Source organism: Podarcis melisellensis (genome assembly GCF_964234715.1).
Source record: "Podarcis melisellensis genome assembly, chromosome: 9".
Taxonomy (NCBI): domain Eukaryota; kingdom Metazoa; phylum Chordata; class Lepidosauria; order Squamata; family Lacertidae; genus Podarcis; species Podarcis melisellensis.
The window spans coordinates 472,544-489,488 of record NC_138541.1 but is presented as its reverse complement, the minus strand read 5'-3'; the positions used below and the strand labels follow the sequence as shown (position 1 = coordinate 489,488).

General features: G+C 52.3%; 1 protein-coding gene across 5 annotated transcripts in view; it reads right to left on the bottom strand.

Moving 5' to 3' along the window:
- RTKN (rhotekin) overlaps positions 1-16,945 on the bottom strand; it is a gene marked incomplete at its 3' end in the record, with an annotated part of 39,729 nt that overhangs the window by 13,998 nt on the left and 8,786 nt on the right. For 3 of the 5 annotated variants that reach the window (XM_081925032.1, XM_081925036.1, XM_081925035.1), the window contains exons 2-7: positions 9,256-9,455; positions 6,981-7,042; positions 5,028-5,081; positions 4,688-4,805; positions 1,970-2,194; positions 1,781-1,875 (exon numbers count right to left, since the gene is read on the bottom strand). In XM_081925032.1, the coding sequence (XP_081781158.1) occupies positions 1,781-1,875; positions 1,970-2,194; positions 4,688-4,805; positions 5,028-5,081; positions 6,981-7,042; positions 9,256-9,455 (754 nt within the window). Of the gene's footprint in view, positions 1-1,780; positions 1,876-1,969; positions 2,195-4,687; positions 4,806-5,027; positions 5,082-6,980; positions 7,043-9,255; positions 9,456-11,247; positions 11,358-15,344; positions 15,728-16,099; positions 16,269-16,945 lie in introns of those variants that run through there. The other 2 variants (XM_081925033.1, XM_081925034.1) reach the window with 2 other exon arrangements.

The window sequence follows — 16,945 nt, the reverse complement described above, 5'->3', positions numbered from 1 at the left end:
AAATAAAGTCTCCGAGAGGCTACGGTGCCCACCTAAGGGCCTTCTCAGTGGTGGCACCCGCCCTGTGGAACGCCCTTCCACCAGATGTCAAGGAAATAAACAACTATCTGAGTTTTAGAAGGCATCTGAAGGCAGCCCTGTTTAGGGAAGTTTTTAATGTTTTATTGTATTGTTAATTTTCTGTCGGGAGCTGCTCAGAGTGGCTGGGGAAACCAAGCCAGATGGGTGGGGTAATATTATTATTATTATTATTATTATTATTATTATTATTATTATTATTATTATTATTATTGCAGGAGCTCACACAATGCCCACCCAGAGCCAAAGCACCCAAAGGCAACTCTTCTCCAAAGAGACCATTCCCCCGGGGCCTTTGAGGTGCGCCATGATGGCATTTCATGTGCATCTCACTTGCGCAATTCCAACCAGACGCAGTTGAAGGAGGAATGCTTGAAACTGCGAGTTCAATGCAAGGAAGGCGGAAAGAGATTCAATGCTTGGGGTGACCTTTTAAGCTTTCTGCCTTGCTTTCTGGGCAAGGCCGGCTCAGTGCGCGGGTTCTGGGATGCGTGTGCGAAATCCGAGTCCCCACAAAATCTCACAAGGGCCTCCCTGGCCTCCCAGAGCCCATGCGCTCAGAAGGCCGTCCTGGCGGAGAGCTGGGGCAGAAATTTATTATTTACTTAGCACATAAAATTCATACACTGCTTAAAAACAAACAAAGAAACCTCAAAGAGGTTTAGAAAAAGCTAAAACAGAAAAATCCAGGAAAGCACAATACTTTAAAATAGTGGTTCCCAATTAACTAAGTACTGGGGAACACTTGTTTTTCAAAAGTCAAGCCATGGACCCCCTACTTTTGAAATGTTGGTATCTCTATGGTAGTTTTTGCTATGTGAATGGTGCCCACAGACCCCCTGGGTGGGTTATGAGTTTTAACACTCCAGAAACCCAGCCAGATGGGTGGGGTATAAATAAAATTATTATTATTATTATTATTATTATTATTAGAGGTTGGACTTTCACTCCCCTTAAGGAGTCTCAAAGCGGCTAACAATCTCCTTTCCCTTCCTCCCCCACAACAAACACTCTGTCAGGTGTTTAGTATTACAGTAATATCGCATGAACATCCACCCCGTCGACTGTCCATTTCGGCGAACGTCTGTGCCAAGCCCGGAGGAGCAGAATGGGTTACTTCTGGGTTTGCCACTCGCGCCTGCGCATAAGTGCTAATTGCGCAGAAGCGCAGGCGCAGAAGCACAAACCACTCCACGCGGGTACAGAGCGGCGCTTTGTTGAGCATCGCTTTCGTCGAGCTTCCGGGGCTCCGGAACAGATCCCAGACTCAAAACAAGATACCACTGTATTACTACTACTACTACTATTTATTATCATTATTATCATCATCATCATCATCATCATCATCATCATCATTAAACCACCAGTTTTAAAACATACAAAAAGATGAAACACTAAAACAGATTAAAACCCGCATCAACTTTCCAAACATCTGGACAGATTTTTCTCTAATCAGGTATGTTTTTAGCAGGAGCCAAAAATAGGCAGGGAGTCCCGCAGCGGAGCAAAGAGCTTCTGAGCTCTCCCTGCCTTGCCCACATGGGGGACCCTCTGCCCCCCCCGCCCATCCACTAGCTGACTCCCGCAATTTGGATCTCTTTCCGTGTCTGCACAAAACCCACGGAGCCAAACTGGACTTCGGAACGTTCCTGTTCCCTCAAACCCAAACCCAACAACCCCCCCCACCCCCTGCTCCAAGTACCGTTCCCGGTGACGGCGAGGTCGTGGGTGCGAAAGGCGTCCTGGACGTGGGCCAGGCGCAGGGTGGTGCAGGCCAGCAGCTGGTACTTGGGGCCCCTGGAAGGAAGCAGAGGCGGGTGAGCCCGGAGGGGGCGGGCAGCGAGTGCGAATTCTGAGGAAGACGGTTGGGCGTTGGGCCCACGATACTCACGCCACGCTGGGGGCGGGCAGCTGGAGGGGGCTGCTTCCCCCGTTGCTGACGGGGCTCCCGGGCACCCCGTCCAGGGCGGCACGGACCCTCTTGCCGGATGAGCGCCCCAGGGAGCTGCTCAGGCGGCTGGCCAGCTTCTTGGGGGTGCTGCCCAGGACAGAGTCTTCCTCCAGGCCGGCGCTGTACAGCTCCACCTTCAGCTCAAAGTCCGGACCGGCCTCCGTGCTGGGGGGAGACAAAGCGGGGGGCACAGGCGTGAAAGGGGGGCGCTCCCAGGCAGCCCAGAAGGTCACCTGAGGAGGGACTTGGAATATAAAATACAATTTACAGCACGGGAGAGGACATGGAACTGGAAGGTGACAGCATGTTACAGGTGAAACTCGGAAAATTAGAATATCGTGGGAAAGTTCATTTATTTCAGTAATTAACTTAAAAGGTGAAACTAATATATGAAACTAATTCATCATGTGAAAGGCTGGGCTGGATGAATCCCTCGCCGGAATAAAGATTGCTGGAAGAAATATCAACAACCTCAGATATGCAGATGACACAACCTTGATGGCAGAAAGTGAGGAGGAATTAAAGAACCTTTTAATGAGGGTGAAAGAGGAGAGCGCAAAATATGGTCTGAAGCTCAACATCAAAAAAACGAAGATCATGGCCACAGGTCCCATCACCTCCTGGCAAATAGAAGGGGAAGAAATGGAGGCAGTGAGAGATTTTACTTTCTTGGGCTCCATGATCACTGTAGATGGTGACAGCAGTCACAAAATTAAAAGACGCCTGCTCCTTGGGAGGAAAGCAACGACAAACCTAGACAGCATCTTAAAAAACAGAGATATCACCTTGCCAACAAAGGTCCGTATAGTAAAAGCTCTGGTTTTCCCAGTAGTGATGTATGGAAGCGAGAGCTGGACCATCAAGAAGGCTGATCGCCGAAGAATGGATGCTTTTGAATTCTGGTGCTGGAGGAGATTCTTGAGAGTCCCATGGACTGCAAGAAGATCACATGTATCCATTCTTCAGGAAATCAGCCCTGAGTGCTCACTGGAAGGACAGATCCTGAAGCTGAGGCTCCAAGACTTTGGCCACCTCATGAGAAGAGAAGACTCCCTGGAAAAGACCCTGATGTTGGGAAAGATGGAGGGCACAAGGAGAAGGGGACGACAGAGGACAAGATGGTGGGACAGTGTTCTCAAAGCTACCAGCATGAGTTTGTCCAAACTGCGGGAGGCAGTGGAAGACAGGAGGGCCTGGCGTGCTCTGGTTCAGGGGGTCATGAAGAGGCGGACACGACTAAACGACTAAACGACAGCAGCAACAAATATATGAGATAGACTCATGACATGCAAAGCGAGATATGTCAAGCCGTAGAGAGTCTATGGGGCATTGCCAAGAGAAAGATGAGACATGAGACCGAGCAATGCAGAAGAGCTGAAGGCTGCTATTGAAGCTTCCTGGTCTTCCATAACACCTCAGCAGGGCCACAGGCTGAAAGCATCCATGTCACGCCGCATAGAGGCAGTAATTGATGCAAAAGGGGCCCAAACCAAGTGCTGAGTATATATGCATGCTTCTACTTCTCAGAGGTCCAATATTGCTCTATTTGCAGTCCTTGTTTTGCCGATTTCATTTAATGTTCTAATTATCTGAGATTGTTAATTTGGGGTTTTCATCAGCTGTACGCCATAATCATCACAATTATAACAAAGAAAGCCTTGACATATCTCGCTTTGCATGTGATGAGTCTGAAATAAATGAACTCTTCCACAATATTCTACGTAATTTTCCGAGTTTCACCTGTACATTTGGAAAGAAAATTATATGACAACTTCTCGGCCGACCAGGGATTCTTCAGCCGTGGTTGGGACTGCAATCTACTTTCAGAATTGAAAACTGGCAATGATCTACTCCTGGTTTTGGGGGGTTCAGATTTTTTGGGAAGAAAAGCCCCATTTTTAAGGAGTTCAGCTCAATGTTGTTGAGCCAGAGATTGACCGCAATCTACTAAAATCTCACGGGGATCTACCAGTAGATCGCGATCAACCTGTTGGATATCCCTGGGATAGATCATGGGTAGGCAACTTAAGGCCCGGGGGCCAGATCCGGCCCAATCGCCTTCTCAATCTGGCCTGCGGACAGTGCAGGGATCAGCGTGTTTTTACATGAGTAGAATGTGTCCTTTTATTAAAAATGCATCTCTGGGTTATTTGTGAGGCATAGGAATTCATTCATATTTTTTTCCAAAATATAGTCCTGCTCCCCACAAGGTCTGCAGGACAGTGGACCGGCCCATGGCTGAAAAAGTTTGCTGACCCCTGGTCTAGATGGCCCCTGGGGGGTCCCTTCCGATACAATAATCTTTATTGTCATTGTCCCATACAGAACAACGAAATTGAAAAATCATTCTATGCATCACTTAAGTACCTGTTTGAGCCAGCCAACCCTTTCTGCCCCCCAGGGACACCCCCCCCCGCAGATCTCCAGACCCCCAAAGGACAAAAAAACCCCTCTCTCCCCCCCAAATGCCAAAGAACCCAGAGCCCCCAAAATCCACTTTTAAAAAGCCAACTCTTGTAACGTTGAAAGATTCCGGGGGAAAGGAGAAACCCCGCTTTCTCCGCACGGATCCTTTTCCAAGACTTGCTGCCTCCCGCACGGCCATGGGGACCCCCAGGTTTCTGCCCCAAGGGGGCAGGCAGTGGGGCAGGGACTCACAAGAGGATGGTGCTCTCAAAGCAGATGTCGGTCAGGGTCCGATCCACCAGCACCATCTCCGTGTCGTAGATTTCCGGACCGATCTGAAGCAGGCAGAAGACGGCGCAGCGATGCAGCTCTGCCAAGGAACGAGGGGCATTTAGGTGGCGCCCGTGCCTCTCGGACCCCCCAAGCCCCAGCCAGCCCCCCAAGGCCCAGGGAGGGAGAGGGGGGAGAAGAAGAGTTGGCTTGGAGAAGAGGCGCCCAGCCGGTGCCCGGCTCAGATCGTGGGGCCAGAGGCGCCATGCGCAGGAAGCAAAGGCATGCGCCGTCGAAGGGGCCACCACCAAGAAGGACTCACCGCCCTTGTTCTTGAAATATTCCGTGTCCTTCCACATCAGTGGGATCCGGAGGTCTGGAAAGTGGAGGAGATACAACATCATGTCTTATCCAATAATGTCTTTTGTGAAAAGCTTCCAATGATGTTGTCTAAATATCTGGTACTTTTAATTGTTATTTTCTTTTTCTTTTCTTGTTACTTTTAAACTTTTTGTACTTTCCCCCCAAAATTTTTTAATTGATTTTCCCAAAAAACATACAAACATAATTCTCAACCGTATTTAAACCAAACTTAGTAACATTGTTAAGTGACTTCCTCGTATCCCCCTGGTTGAATTTCAGTGTATATCATTTAAACGATTTTTCAGGTCCAATATTCTGATAAAATTAATCACTTAACATCTTTCTTTCTTTCCAGTTCAGCATTAAACATACTAATTCATCACATTACATATTTAAGTCATAAGCCTGTCTGGTATTTGCAAGCTTTTCCAATTAATTTAACATATTTAACTAAATAGTTAAACTTTTTGTACTTTTTGATGTGGAGAATTCTCCCCCCCTTTTTTCTTTTTTTCCTTTTCTGTGCTTAACTTTGTCGTACTTACCTTTATTGTAAGATTGTATTTTAAACCAATAAAGATGTAATTATAAAAAAAATTAAAAAGGAAAGAGGAAGAGATAAAGAGGGTTTGTTTGTATCCCCAAATGCGTCCAGGCAGGAAGAGGCCTGCAGGTAACATAGTGGGGGCCCAGACATCTAAGCCAGGGAGTCCCCAAGTGGGGGCCACGAAGGGGCAGGGAGGTGGCAGGGGGCCCTGCAGGCACAAATGATTTGGAAAACTGGTCCAGCGATGATACACAAGTGGTGGAATTGTAGGAAAATAAAGGAATTTTGGGACTCAAGATATATAATGAGCTCAAAAAGATGTTTAAAATCTATTTTTTGGGCGGGGTGAACCCGGAGCCTTTCTACTGGGTAAAACAGGTATGGATATTCCCCAAAATATGAAGAATATGGCAGCAAGAATCTTAGTAGCCAAAAATTAGAAAGGAGACTCTATCCCGACCAAAATGGATTGGCAGACAAAATTACAGTATTAGAATTTACAGAATCAGCAAAGATGACGAGAAGAATTAGAAATAATATAGACCAAATGTTTATTAGGAAGTGGGATATTTACAGAAAATATCTGAAAGAACATTGTAAAAATGTGAATTCTCTGGCAGGCTTAGCAGGACCCCGGTAGAAACAAAGAAAATCTTATAAAAATAAGGATATGGGATAAGATAACGAAAAGTGTGCTACATAATAGAAACTTGGAACCCTTGATGATGTGACTGGAAGTCATAATGGAAGAAGCGTGGTAAGAAATCTATTTACTTTTTGCAATTTGTATTATCCTTTGGTTTTTCGTTTGTTGACAGTTTTTTCTTTTTTTAAACTAATAAAGCAATTTTTTAGAAAAGGAAAAGTGGTCTGAGGGAATCAAGCGCTTCCATTTTGTGGAATTAATTAAATTCAACAACTGAAATTGGATTTTGTAGGCATGTGCAATTAATTGTCACCGTTTTGAATTTTGTTGCCTGATCGCCACCCTTCGCGGGTCGTGCAAGCTGCTGTATTCTGAATAATGTTCTTATTTCACTGGGAACAAAATGTCTGGGAGTTGATCTAAAGCATGGATTTGCCTTTGGTCTCATCCAGAACATGCCTCAAGCATTCTTTACAAATCAGGAACAATTCTTGAAAGCCAATTATAGGGGCAATATAGAATCACAGAAGGGGTCCCCAGGTCATCTAGTCCAACCCCCAGCAATGTGGGAATTTGGGCAGAAGGAAAGCCATTTTTGCACCCCAAAACAGCTCTCCTTTGGGACCGGGCTGCATTGCCTGCCTCTCCCACTGGGCTCTGGGCCTGGAAGGGGTCCGGCTGGGCTGCACCTGCGGCCAGGTGGGTCACAGCATCCTTACCTGAGATGCAGACTCTGCCTCGGCAGGGCAGGCGGTCGTCCACGGGACCAGCGTCTGAGGGGCTGAGGGGGTGAGAAAGGGCTGTCAGAGACAAAGGGAGGACCCCCACACACCGCCTGCCCCCCAAAACCCCACTCCAGCATCACAGGAGAGTTCAGGCTACATTCTGGATTGACAGCCCCAAGGATGTGGGGAAGCAGAACGACTCCATCAGTGGCATTCGTCATTAAAAAAATTATTTTAGAAGATTCATATGCTACTATTTTTTTTTTTAAGTTTCATGGCAGCATGCAGATTTTAATTAAATAATAATAATAATAATAGTAGTAATAATAATAATAATTTATTTATACACCGCCCATCTGGCTGGGTTTCCCCAGCCCCTCTGGGCAGCTCCAAACAAAATATTAAAAATACAATAAATCATTTTTGAATATGCTTGATATTGTCAATTGCTTTTACTTCAATACTGTCTTTCAGTTTGCGTATCACCTTGTGGTCTTTTAGTCCAGTACTGTAATAATAATAATAATAATAATAATAATAATAATAATAATAATAATAATAATAATATACTCCATCCGTGAATCATACCCACACCATTAAAACAGATTGAATAGCCCAAGGGGTAGATTAAGAGAGCAGCAGTGCCTCATTCAGAAAAGAGGCAGAAGTCGGTGGTAGCAGCAGGAATGGATAGTCAGCAGTGTAGGGCTGGAGGGGAACCCAAGGGTCATCTAGCTCAACCCGCTGCAAGGCAGGAATCGCACCAGAGGCCTCCTGGGAAAGGCCAACTCAGCTGCTCCCAAGAGGAGGCTGAGCAAACTTCCCTCGCCAAAAGAGATTCCCCCACAGGCTCTTCTGCCGCAGGACCCCCCCCCTGAAGAGGCCAGCCTAACCTCGAATCCGGCCCCTTTGGACAACCCAGGAGGCGTCAAAGGCAGCCCCCTTCCCAGTCCCACCCAAAGCTCCTGGGGCACTTCTGTAGGCGCAGGGCTCCTCTCTATGCTGGCCCCCCCAGCTCTCCATTGTTGCAGGAATTTATGTATAGGTTGGGGGGGTTGTCCCTCCAGCAGATATTATGCACATGCAGCCCACTACCAAAACCAGCACCATCGCTTTTGTGACTTTCGTGATTTGTCCCCACAAAATGCTTCATCACAGTTTCTGCCTATCTATTCAAAGGGCCTTTGCTGCACGATACCAAATGTAAGAATTCACTGATCAATGCATTGGCTCACTGGGGAAACTTCAGAAATTCCTACAGACACATGAGCTCAGCTCCTCAGCAGCCCCTCTGCCTGCGGGATAATTCCTGGCATCCTGATACCTGAGTGCCAGACAGGTAGCCATGCCAGAAATACCAAACCCAGATGAAGACAAAAGGGTGGGATTAACTTGGCTGGGAAACAGGGAAATATAAATATCTCTTTTGTTCCACTTGGTGGGTGTTTGTTGGAGGGCAAGGGGAGCCATGGGGCAGGGTCCAGGATGCTCAGATTCCTGCCACAGATCTCCCCTTTCATGATGTAACCATGATGTATTAGTGATGTAGTTTGGGGTGTGTAGCATAGGGATTAAAGGTAAAGGGACCCCTGAGCATTAGGTCCAGTCATGGCCGACTCTGGGGTTGCAGCGCTCATCTCGCTTTACTGGCCGAGGGAGCCAGCATACAGCTTCCGGGTCATGTGGCCAGCAGGACTAAGCCGTTTCTGGCGAACCAGAGCAGCACAGGGAAACGCCGTTTACCTTCCCGCCAGAGCAGTACCTATTTATCTACTTGCACTTTGATGTGCTTTCAAACTGCTAGCTTGGCAGGAGCAGGGACCGAGCAACAGGAGCTCACCCCGTCGTGGGGATTCGAACCGCCGACCTTCTGATCAGCAAGTCCTAGGCTCTGTGCTTTAACCCACAGCACCACCCTTGTCCCTAACATGGGGATTAGCAGCTAATAAAAGTTGGGGTCTTCTTTTGTCTGGGGCTGCCATCTTGTTCCACCTGGTGGCAGGTGGGAGTCTTGTCGCGACAGTCTTCCATCAAGACCAAGCCTCCTGGCTGCTGTTTTGCTCTGGTCTTCCTGGCTGGGGTCCTTGTTTTTTGTCCAAGGGAGCCCTCAGATTTCACCGCTAACACCCTCCAGAGCCAGACCTCAGCCCCAGAGCGTTCCTGAGCATGTGCAGAGCGCTGGCCCAGCCCTGAGGCTCTTCCTCCTCTTGGCCCAGGGCCGCACTGGCCCTCCTGCAGACATGCGCCGCGCACCTGCCGCCTCACTCACCGCCTGGCCATCCGCTGCATGACTTGCGCCTCCTTCATGCGCTGAAGCTCCGCCATGTAGGCCAGGATGCGGCTGTTGCAGACCAGCAGGCTCTTGGTGACCTCCAGGGCCTGCTGGCGCTGGGTGCAAGCCGCCAGGAGCTTGCAGGCGCCTTCGCGCATGCGGATCTCATGGTCGATCTTCTTCTGGATGTCGGTGCCCTGCGAGGGGGGGAGAGAGATGAAAGGGAGGGAGCATGTGAATGAAGCTGGGGGGGCAGTCCAAGAACCCCAGTCCATCATTTATTAATAATAATAATAATAATTTTTATTTATACCCTGCCCTCCCCAGCCAAGACTGGGCTCAGGGCGGCTGACACCAAATATAAAACAATTGATTGAAATACAGCTTAAAAAACAAGATCAAAATACAACATAAAAACATTAAAATGCAGCCACATGTCAGCGGAAACTCAAATCAAAAACTTTTGGGGGGATGAAAATGTCAAGGCGAACTCTCTCCAGACTGGTCCTACGTGCGCCAGAAAATGTATTATCGCAGGAGCTCAAAGCTGCCTGATCCCCCCCTCCAGTTATGGTGCCTGGTGGGGCAATGCCAATGTTGGGGGGCTCAGGGCAAAAGGGGGGGCAGAAAGACCTTCTGGGAAAGGACACCAAATGGCTTGGGACAGGAGTGGGAAGTGGGGGGGGGGAGGGTGCCCCATAAACGGAGAAAGAAACACCCCCCGGACTCAGCTTCCGTGACAGCTCTGTGTCTTTGGGGGGGGGGTGAGAGGAGAGAAGCAGACCTGTTCTCAGTGGGCAGAGTACTCTGAGCATGCGCAGAGCGCTCCTCACCTCTCACAGGCTCGAAGCATTGGGCCCTTTCCGTGGGGCAAGGGAAAGCTGACTTGCCCCAGTCTACAGCCTTTGGGGAGACAAAGCATTTTTTGGGGGGAGGCATCTCCAAGCGTCACCCCAAACAATGCCTGGGGGTGTTCAGAATCAACCGCCTTTCTGACGGTCAAATTCCCAAAACGCCTTCATGCTGCTGTTAAATATTATTATTATTATTATTATTATTATTATTATTATTATTATATATAAAATATTATTATTATTGTATATTAAAATATATCACAATAAAAGGAAACATTTTCCTGTGTTTGGTGCCCCCACCCAAAAAAATACCAGGCTCCACGGTCTCCCACCCGCCACCCCAGGAAGACCCCCGATCTTTGAGTGACATCAGGACAAGAGCTCGGCTTCAGAACATGCAAAGCCCCACCTCTGTAAAAGGAGAGAAGTTCCTGAGCTTGTGCAGAGTGCCTCCCCTCAAAGTAGACCTATCAAATTCCAGGGACCCCCAGGGTCAGGAACCCCAACTAAAGCACCTGTGGCCCTCCAAGCTCTGCTGAAAAACTGGGGTTCAACAGGTAAAGCTCTGGGGGCAGAGGCTCTTGCCCCCCGCCCACCCCTTGCGCAATGGACATTATGTACCACGGACGGGGAGGAGAGGTCTGAAAAGAGGGATACAATCGGGGGGGGGGGCAAATTCCTTCCTTCTCCCCTGTGTTTCTGGGGGGCTGGACCAGATGTCCTTTGGGGGCCCCCTTCCAACTCTCCAGTTCCCTGCAGCCTTTTGCCCAGGCCAGAGGAAATCCCATTAGCATCCATTTTTGCCTCGGAGGCTTTGGGTATGGGTGGGGGGTCCTCTCGCAACTGACCCCCCCACAAGGCCCCTGACGGATGCAGAGACCCCCTCTTGTCTCTACAGCTACGGAGCCCCCAAAAAACCAGCCTCAACCCCCTCCCTCCCCCAGCCTGAAGGGCCGTGAAGCAGCAAAAAGAGCCAGCTGCTTCTGGGGGGGGGGTGAGAAATGCCCTTCATCATGCCAGCCGCAGAGATGGGCAGGGGGGTCCTGCCTCCTCCAGGCCTCTCAAAGGGGAAACCCCAGCCTCTTCCTGGGGGGCTCCCCTCCTCACCCCCCCAAAGTCCCCCCCAGGCACTCACCTTGGCCAGCCTGCCGCTCTCCATGCCGGCACCCCCTAACTTAGCCGCCGGCCCCCCATGCGGCAAAGGCGGTCCAGGCAGTGGGGCGGGTGACAGCTGGAGGGGGAGGGACGGGGGGGGCAGAGTCGGCGCAGCAGCTGAGGAAACTCTGACATCACCAGCTGCCTATTTATAGCCGGGTTGGGGGGGACAGCTGGGCTGGGGAGACCGCGGCCTCCTCTGCCCCCCCTCAAGAAAATGGGGAGGGGGAAAGCAGGGGTCTGGTGGGGAAGGGGAGGGTGGGGAGATGCTTCTCAGGCCCCCCCAAAAAACCTACAGTGTTTGGGAGCCCCTTCCCCTCTATGGGGCAGCTGAGAAAAGGGAAGGGGTCCCGTTAGAGGGGTTGCATTTGGGGCGGCAGATTGGGGGGGCCATTTGCTCTTCATCCTTTGTGGGGCTGGAGGCACCCCAGAACTCAGGGATGGAGCAAGGGGGGGCGAGGATGGGGGGCAGGTTTTGGGAGGTGGGCAAAGGGTGGGGGGCAAAGGGTGGGGCTGGCATGAGGCTCAAAACTCTCTCCCCCCCTCCACGGACCTCCAGCCTGGGCTAATCAGCTTGCGGCAGATTATGGCAGAGATGTGAGGATTTAGAAGGCTGGGAGGAAAATCTGGAGTGGGGGGGTGTCTGGCCAATGTGCCCCCCCCCCGGCAGTGGAGTCTGGCCAGCCGGGATTCTCTGCACAACCTCATTTTGGTGCCGAACACAAAATCAGAGTGGGAAGGGGTCCCACGACTCATCTAGACCAATCCCCCCACTGCAATGCAGGAATCACAGCTGATCCCTCTGAGCATGAGCAGAGTGCGGCTGCTTCAGCGCTCAACAACCGAAACCAGTCCAGACCGACCCACTCCGAGGGGTGGAGAGAAGGGGCTCCCCGCGGCCTCACACCCCCCCTTTCGTTGGAGTCACACGAAGCACCTTGGCCAAAGCTATGACAATTATTATTTATTGCTATTTATGAGCATATTGTTCTAGGACCAATCAGACTGCTGCATTTCGGATCCTATTCAACTCAGAACATAACAATATCTATCCCACCTTTTTCGCGTACAGAGTTCTCCAACTCCTCCTTTGACACCCCCCCCAACAACCCTGCGAGGGAGGGGAGGCTGAGATGCGGTGACATGGCTGCACGGGGATTCGAACCCTGGCCTCTCCCCCATCCTAGCCCAGTAGTCCTGTGCTCTAACCACTACGCCATGTTGCCTCACCTTGGCCCAGCCAGGGACAAGACCAGCCGTCCTTCCTCCTCAAAGGTCTGCGACTCTGGGCTACCCGGCTTGTTCGGGGGGGGAGAGCAACAGCGGGGTGGGGGATCCGTCTGGGTCAAGGGCTTTTGGCAGGCCAGGGATGCCCAGAATGAGCCAAGCCAGGGGGACGGATCCTGCCTATCAAGTTGTTCGTTAAGTAAGACATCAGAAGAAGAGCCTGTTGTTTCAGGCCAATGGGACCCACGCAGCTCAGGGTGGCCAAACATCATAATAATAATAATAATAATAATAATAATAATAATAATAATAATATTTATTTATACCCTGCCCATCTGGCTGAATTTTCCCAGCCACTCTGGGCAGCTTCCAACAGAATATTAAAAAGACAATAAAACATCAAACATTAAAAACTTCTCTAAATAGGGCTGCCTTCAGATGTCTTCTAAAAGTCAGATAGTTGTTTATTTCCTTGACATCTGACGGGAGGGCGTTCCACAGGGCAGGTGCCACTACCCAGAAGGCCCTCTGCCTGGTTCCCTGTAACCTCACAGATGCCCCAATGGGAAACCTGCAATCAGAATTCGAACACAGGACCCCTCTCCCCTCCTGGGGATTTCAGCCACTGGTCTCCTGCAGCGGGGAGTTCCACAGGTTAACACAAAGAAGGGCTTCCTTCCTTCTCTCTGCCCTCCGTTGGGCAAAGAAGCAGAGCTTGCCTGCCCTCACCTCCCAAAGGAGAGGGCCCAGTTGGAAAATGACTCGGGAAAGGGAACCCCAAAGGATCCGAGGGATCCAGGATCGACTGCCCTATGAGGAACAGCTGCAGCCGTGGGACTTGGAGAGAAGGCAAGGAAAAGGTGACACGTCATTTTGGACTCCCAGCTGTCCATGGAGGCGCAGGTCAGTTCTGTGTCCAGGGCAGCTGTCTCCCAGCTCCATCTGGTACGCAGGATGAGACCTTACCTGCCCACAGACTGTCTCGCCAGAGTGGTGCATGCTCTGGTTATCTCCCGCTTGGACTACTGCAATGCGCTCTATGTGGGGCTACCTTTGAAGGTCACCCGGAAACTGCAACTAATCCAGAATGCGGCAGCTAGACTGGGGACTGGGAGCGGCTGCCGAGACCACATAATACCAGACTTGAAAGACCTACATTGGCTCCCAGTATGTTTCCGAGCACAATTCAAAGTGTGGGTGCTGACCTTTCAAGCCCTAAACGGCCTCGGTCCAGTAGCCCTGAAGGAGCGTCTCCACCCTAATCATCCAGCCCAGACACTGAGGTCCAGCTCAGAGGGTCTTCTGGCGGTTCCCTCTTTGCGAGAAGCAAAGTTACAGGGAACCAGGCAGAGGGCCTTCTCGGTGGTGGTGCCCAACATCAGATGTCAAGGAGATAAACAACTACCTGACATTCAGAAGACATCTGAAGGGAGCCCTCTTTAGGGAAGCTTTTAATGTTTGATGCTGCATTGTTTTTAATATTTGGTTGGAAGCCACCCAGAGCGGCTGGGGAAACTCAGCCAGATGGGAGGGGTATACATAATAAATTATTATTATATTATAAAATTATGCCTTGCCTGGGAAAAGTGGGGGAGAGAGGCCTCTCTCTCTCTCTCTCTCTCTCTCTCATAGAACTCTGGAATTCGTGGGCAATCCATGAAGCTGACAAAAGATCCAGGACAAATAAAAGACAGTCCTTCTTCATGCAGCGCAGAGTTAGACTGTGGAACTCCCCGCCACAGGGAGCATAGCTTCAAAAGAGGACAAATTCAGGAGGGCTGTCAGTGGCTCCTCGCCAGGACGGCTTGGCCTCCGCAGTCAGAATCTGCAATGTTCCTCAATCCCAGCGGCTGGAAACAACGGGGGGGGGGGTGTCCTTGAGCTCCAATCCTGCTTTAGGGCTTCCCTCTGGCCCCTGGGAGAACAGGAGTCTGATCCAGCCCAGGGGCTCTTCTGCTGGGCCCAGGCAGGAAGTCCCACTTGTCTGCCAAAGGAACTTTCTGCTGTACCAAACCGGATGAGCAAATGGAGACAAACCCCAAAGGCCACCAGACCCCCCCAAAAAAACACCCCCGCTTGTGGGGTGAGGCCGGACTCTGGCACAAGTCCAACGCCAGCCTGGCCAGGCAGACTCCCAGCAGAAGCCCTAGAAATTACGGAAACACAATGCACACCTGTCTGGCAGCCAAGCCGAGGGAGACTGGGTGCCCCCCTCCCACCGGCGCTGGGCAGCTCCTGCCCCCCAAGACTGACGCAGCCACACAGGAAAGGGGCCCAGGAAGCAGCAGGTGGTCTCAGTGGGGCAACCTCAAAACGTGGCAGCGTCTCACTCACTGTAACCATCGGGAGAACAATGCCAGGGTAATGTCATTGCATCGAGCTGGAGACACACAGCAAGCGAGTCGAGGGCACCCACTGCACTCCGAATCGGGTCGTGCACAGCCTCGTGCGACCCCCACCCTGCCTGCCCCCTTCCCTATTCAGCTCAGAGACAAAGAGAAGACGGGGGCCAATATTCGGGTTGCAGGGGACATCAGGCAAACATCCAGGAGACCCCAAGACAATCTGTTTGCTTCTACCCAGCTGAGCAAGGCGGGCGCCAGCTTATGAGGTCCACAGCACTCCTCACTGGGCATTGCTAAATGTGCAACGCAGGTTCAGGGAAACTCCAAACTTTGCACTCTGAGGATATCTTTTCTCAGCTGCCTTTGGGGACCAAAAGGACATTGCACTCCCGACTCACACAGGTCTCCGCATTCACGCGGCCCACATCCCTTCAGAAGGAGCCCCCCGCCCTGAGCAAAGCCCCTCCCCGTCGGGTCGCAAGGTCCTGCCCAGCTGCCCCCTTACCTCCAGGCTGAGGGCAATCTGTCGGATGTAGAGCATGTTGAGGTCCTCCAGGATGCGGAGTTTGTCCTGCATCTTGGCACAGCAGCCTCTCCCCCACCGACGCCTCCTCTGTGGGGTGCGGGAAGTCTGGGGGCACCCCTACTGCCCCAGGGCGGCAGGGCCAGGGGCCCCTGACAGGGCCCCCATCTGGGCACGGCTGGGGCCGCTTCGGACGCCAGGAAACACTGTGCTGTCTGCACCCGGAGAGCTGGTGCGGAGGTCTCCAGCCTGCCTGTGGGGTGGGGCGGGGTGGGGCAGCGAGGCCCCCAGCTCCTGGCCTCTTGCTGCTGCTGCTGCTGGCGCTGCCCAGGCCTCCGTCAGCAGATTCTGCGCCCCCGGCCAAGCTGCGGAGAGAACAGGGCCGTCCTTTCATGCCAGGCTGGCGGCTCCAGACTCCCACCCGCAGAACAAGCAGCCTCTGTGCCTGAAAGGGCAACAGCGCTGGCTGTGCCCCCCGTTTCACAAAGGAGGGGAGCCTGCCAGCCAGCCAGCTGGCACCCCCACAAGGAGGCGAGCCTGCAGGCAAGGAGCCCCTTGGCCTTGGGGGTCCTGTGCCCCATCTCTGCAGCAGCAGCAGCACCACCTGCCTGGGTGTCACCCTGGGTGCCACCCGTGCCCTGGCCTGCCTGCTGCTGCCCCCTGCTGCCCGCCTTCTTTCCCAAGCCTCGGGAGCGTGCCCACGTTGCCCCTCTGCTGCCCCTGGGCCCCGCTCTCACCTCCTGCCCCTCCGCGGGGCTCCTTCTCCCTCTCAGGCCCCCCATGCGCCTCAGGGAGCCCTTTGCTCCAGCTGCAAGCCTCTTCCCCCCATAGACAGGAAACCGCCTGGCCCCACGCCCGCCCCTCCAGCCCAGCATTCCTGGTTGGGCTCCTCTTACAAGAGCCGCCCCTGCAAGCTCCTCCGCCTGCTCCCTTGCGCCAGGGGCCGCCTCTTCCAGGCCCCGGCCCTCCCACCGGCCACCCGAGAGCGGCGGAGAGGGAGGGAGCCCGGCTGCCAGCCCCTCACTCAGGGGAAAGCGGGGCCAGCACATTTCAAACTCACACAAAAGACAGGCACACTCCTGCGCCCACGTGGCAGGGAGCTGGCCAGCGTCCCCTGCGCTCCAGGCAGCCCAGGGCCACATGCCCAGCCAGACACACCCGGAGAAGCTTGGCACCAAGGCAGGCATCGCAGCCAGCCTCGCCAGCCAGCCCAGAAAGTGCTCTAGAGGCCGCTCGGCCTGGACCCTCGACCACAGCAGTCCAAGAGTGGCACAGATGCCCCCGCCCCAAGCAAAATGCCACAGCAAAGTCTCCTCCTCGCAGGATGGGCTCAGAGACTGCGGGGTCTGCTTGGTGCCAAGCAGGAGAATGCCCACTCTCTCCAAAGTCTCCAGGGCTCTCGTGCCAACCGGTTACGCACACAGCACCAGGGTTGCCCGCCTATTTTGGGAAGCTTCCAGGGGTCAGAGCTGGAAGGGACACCTGAGGGTCATCCAGTCCAACCCCCTGCCATGCAGGAACCTTTTGCCCAATGTGGGGCTTGAACCCACATCCCTGACATCCGGAGTCTCACACTCGACCAA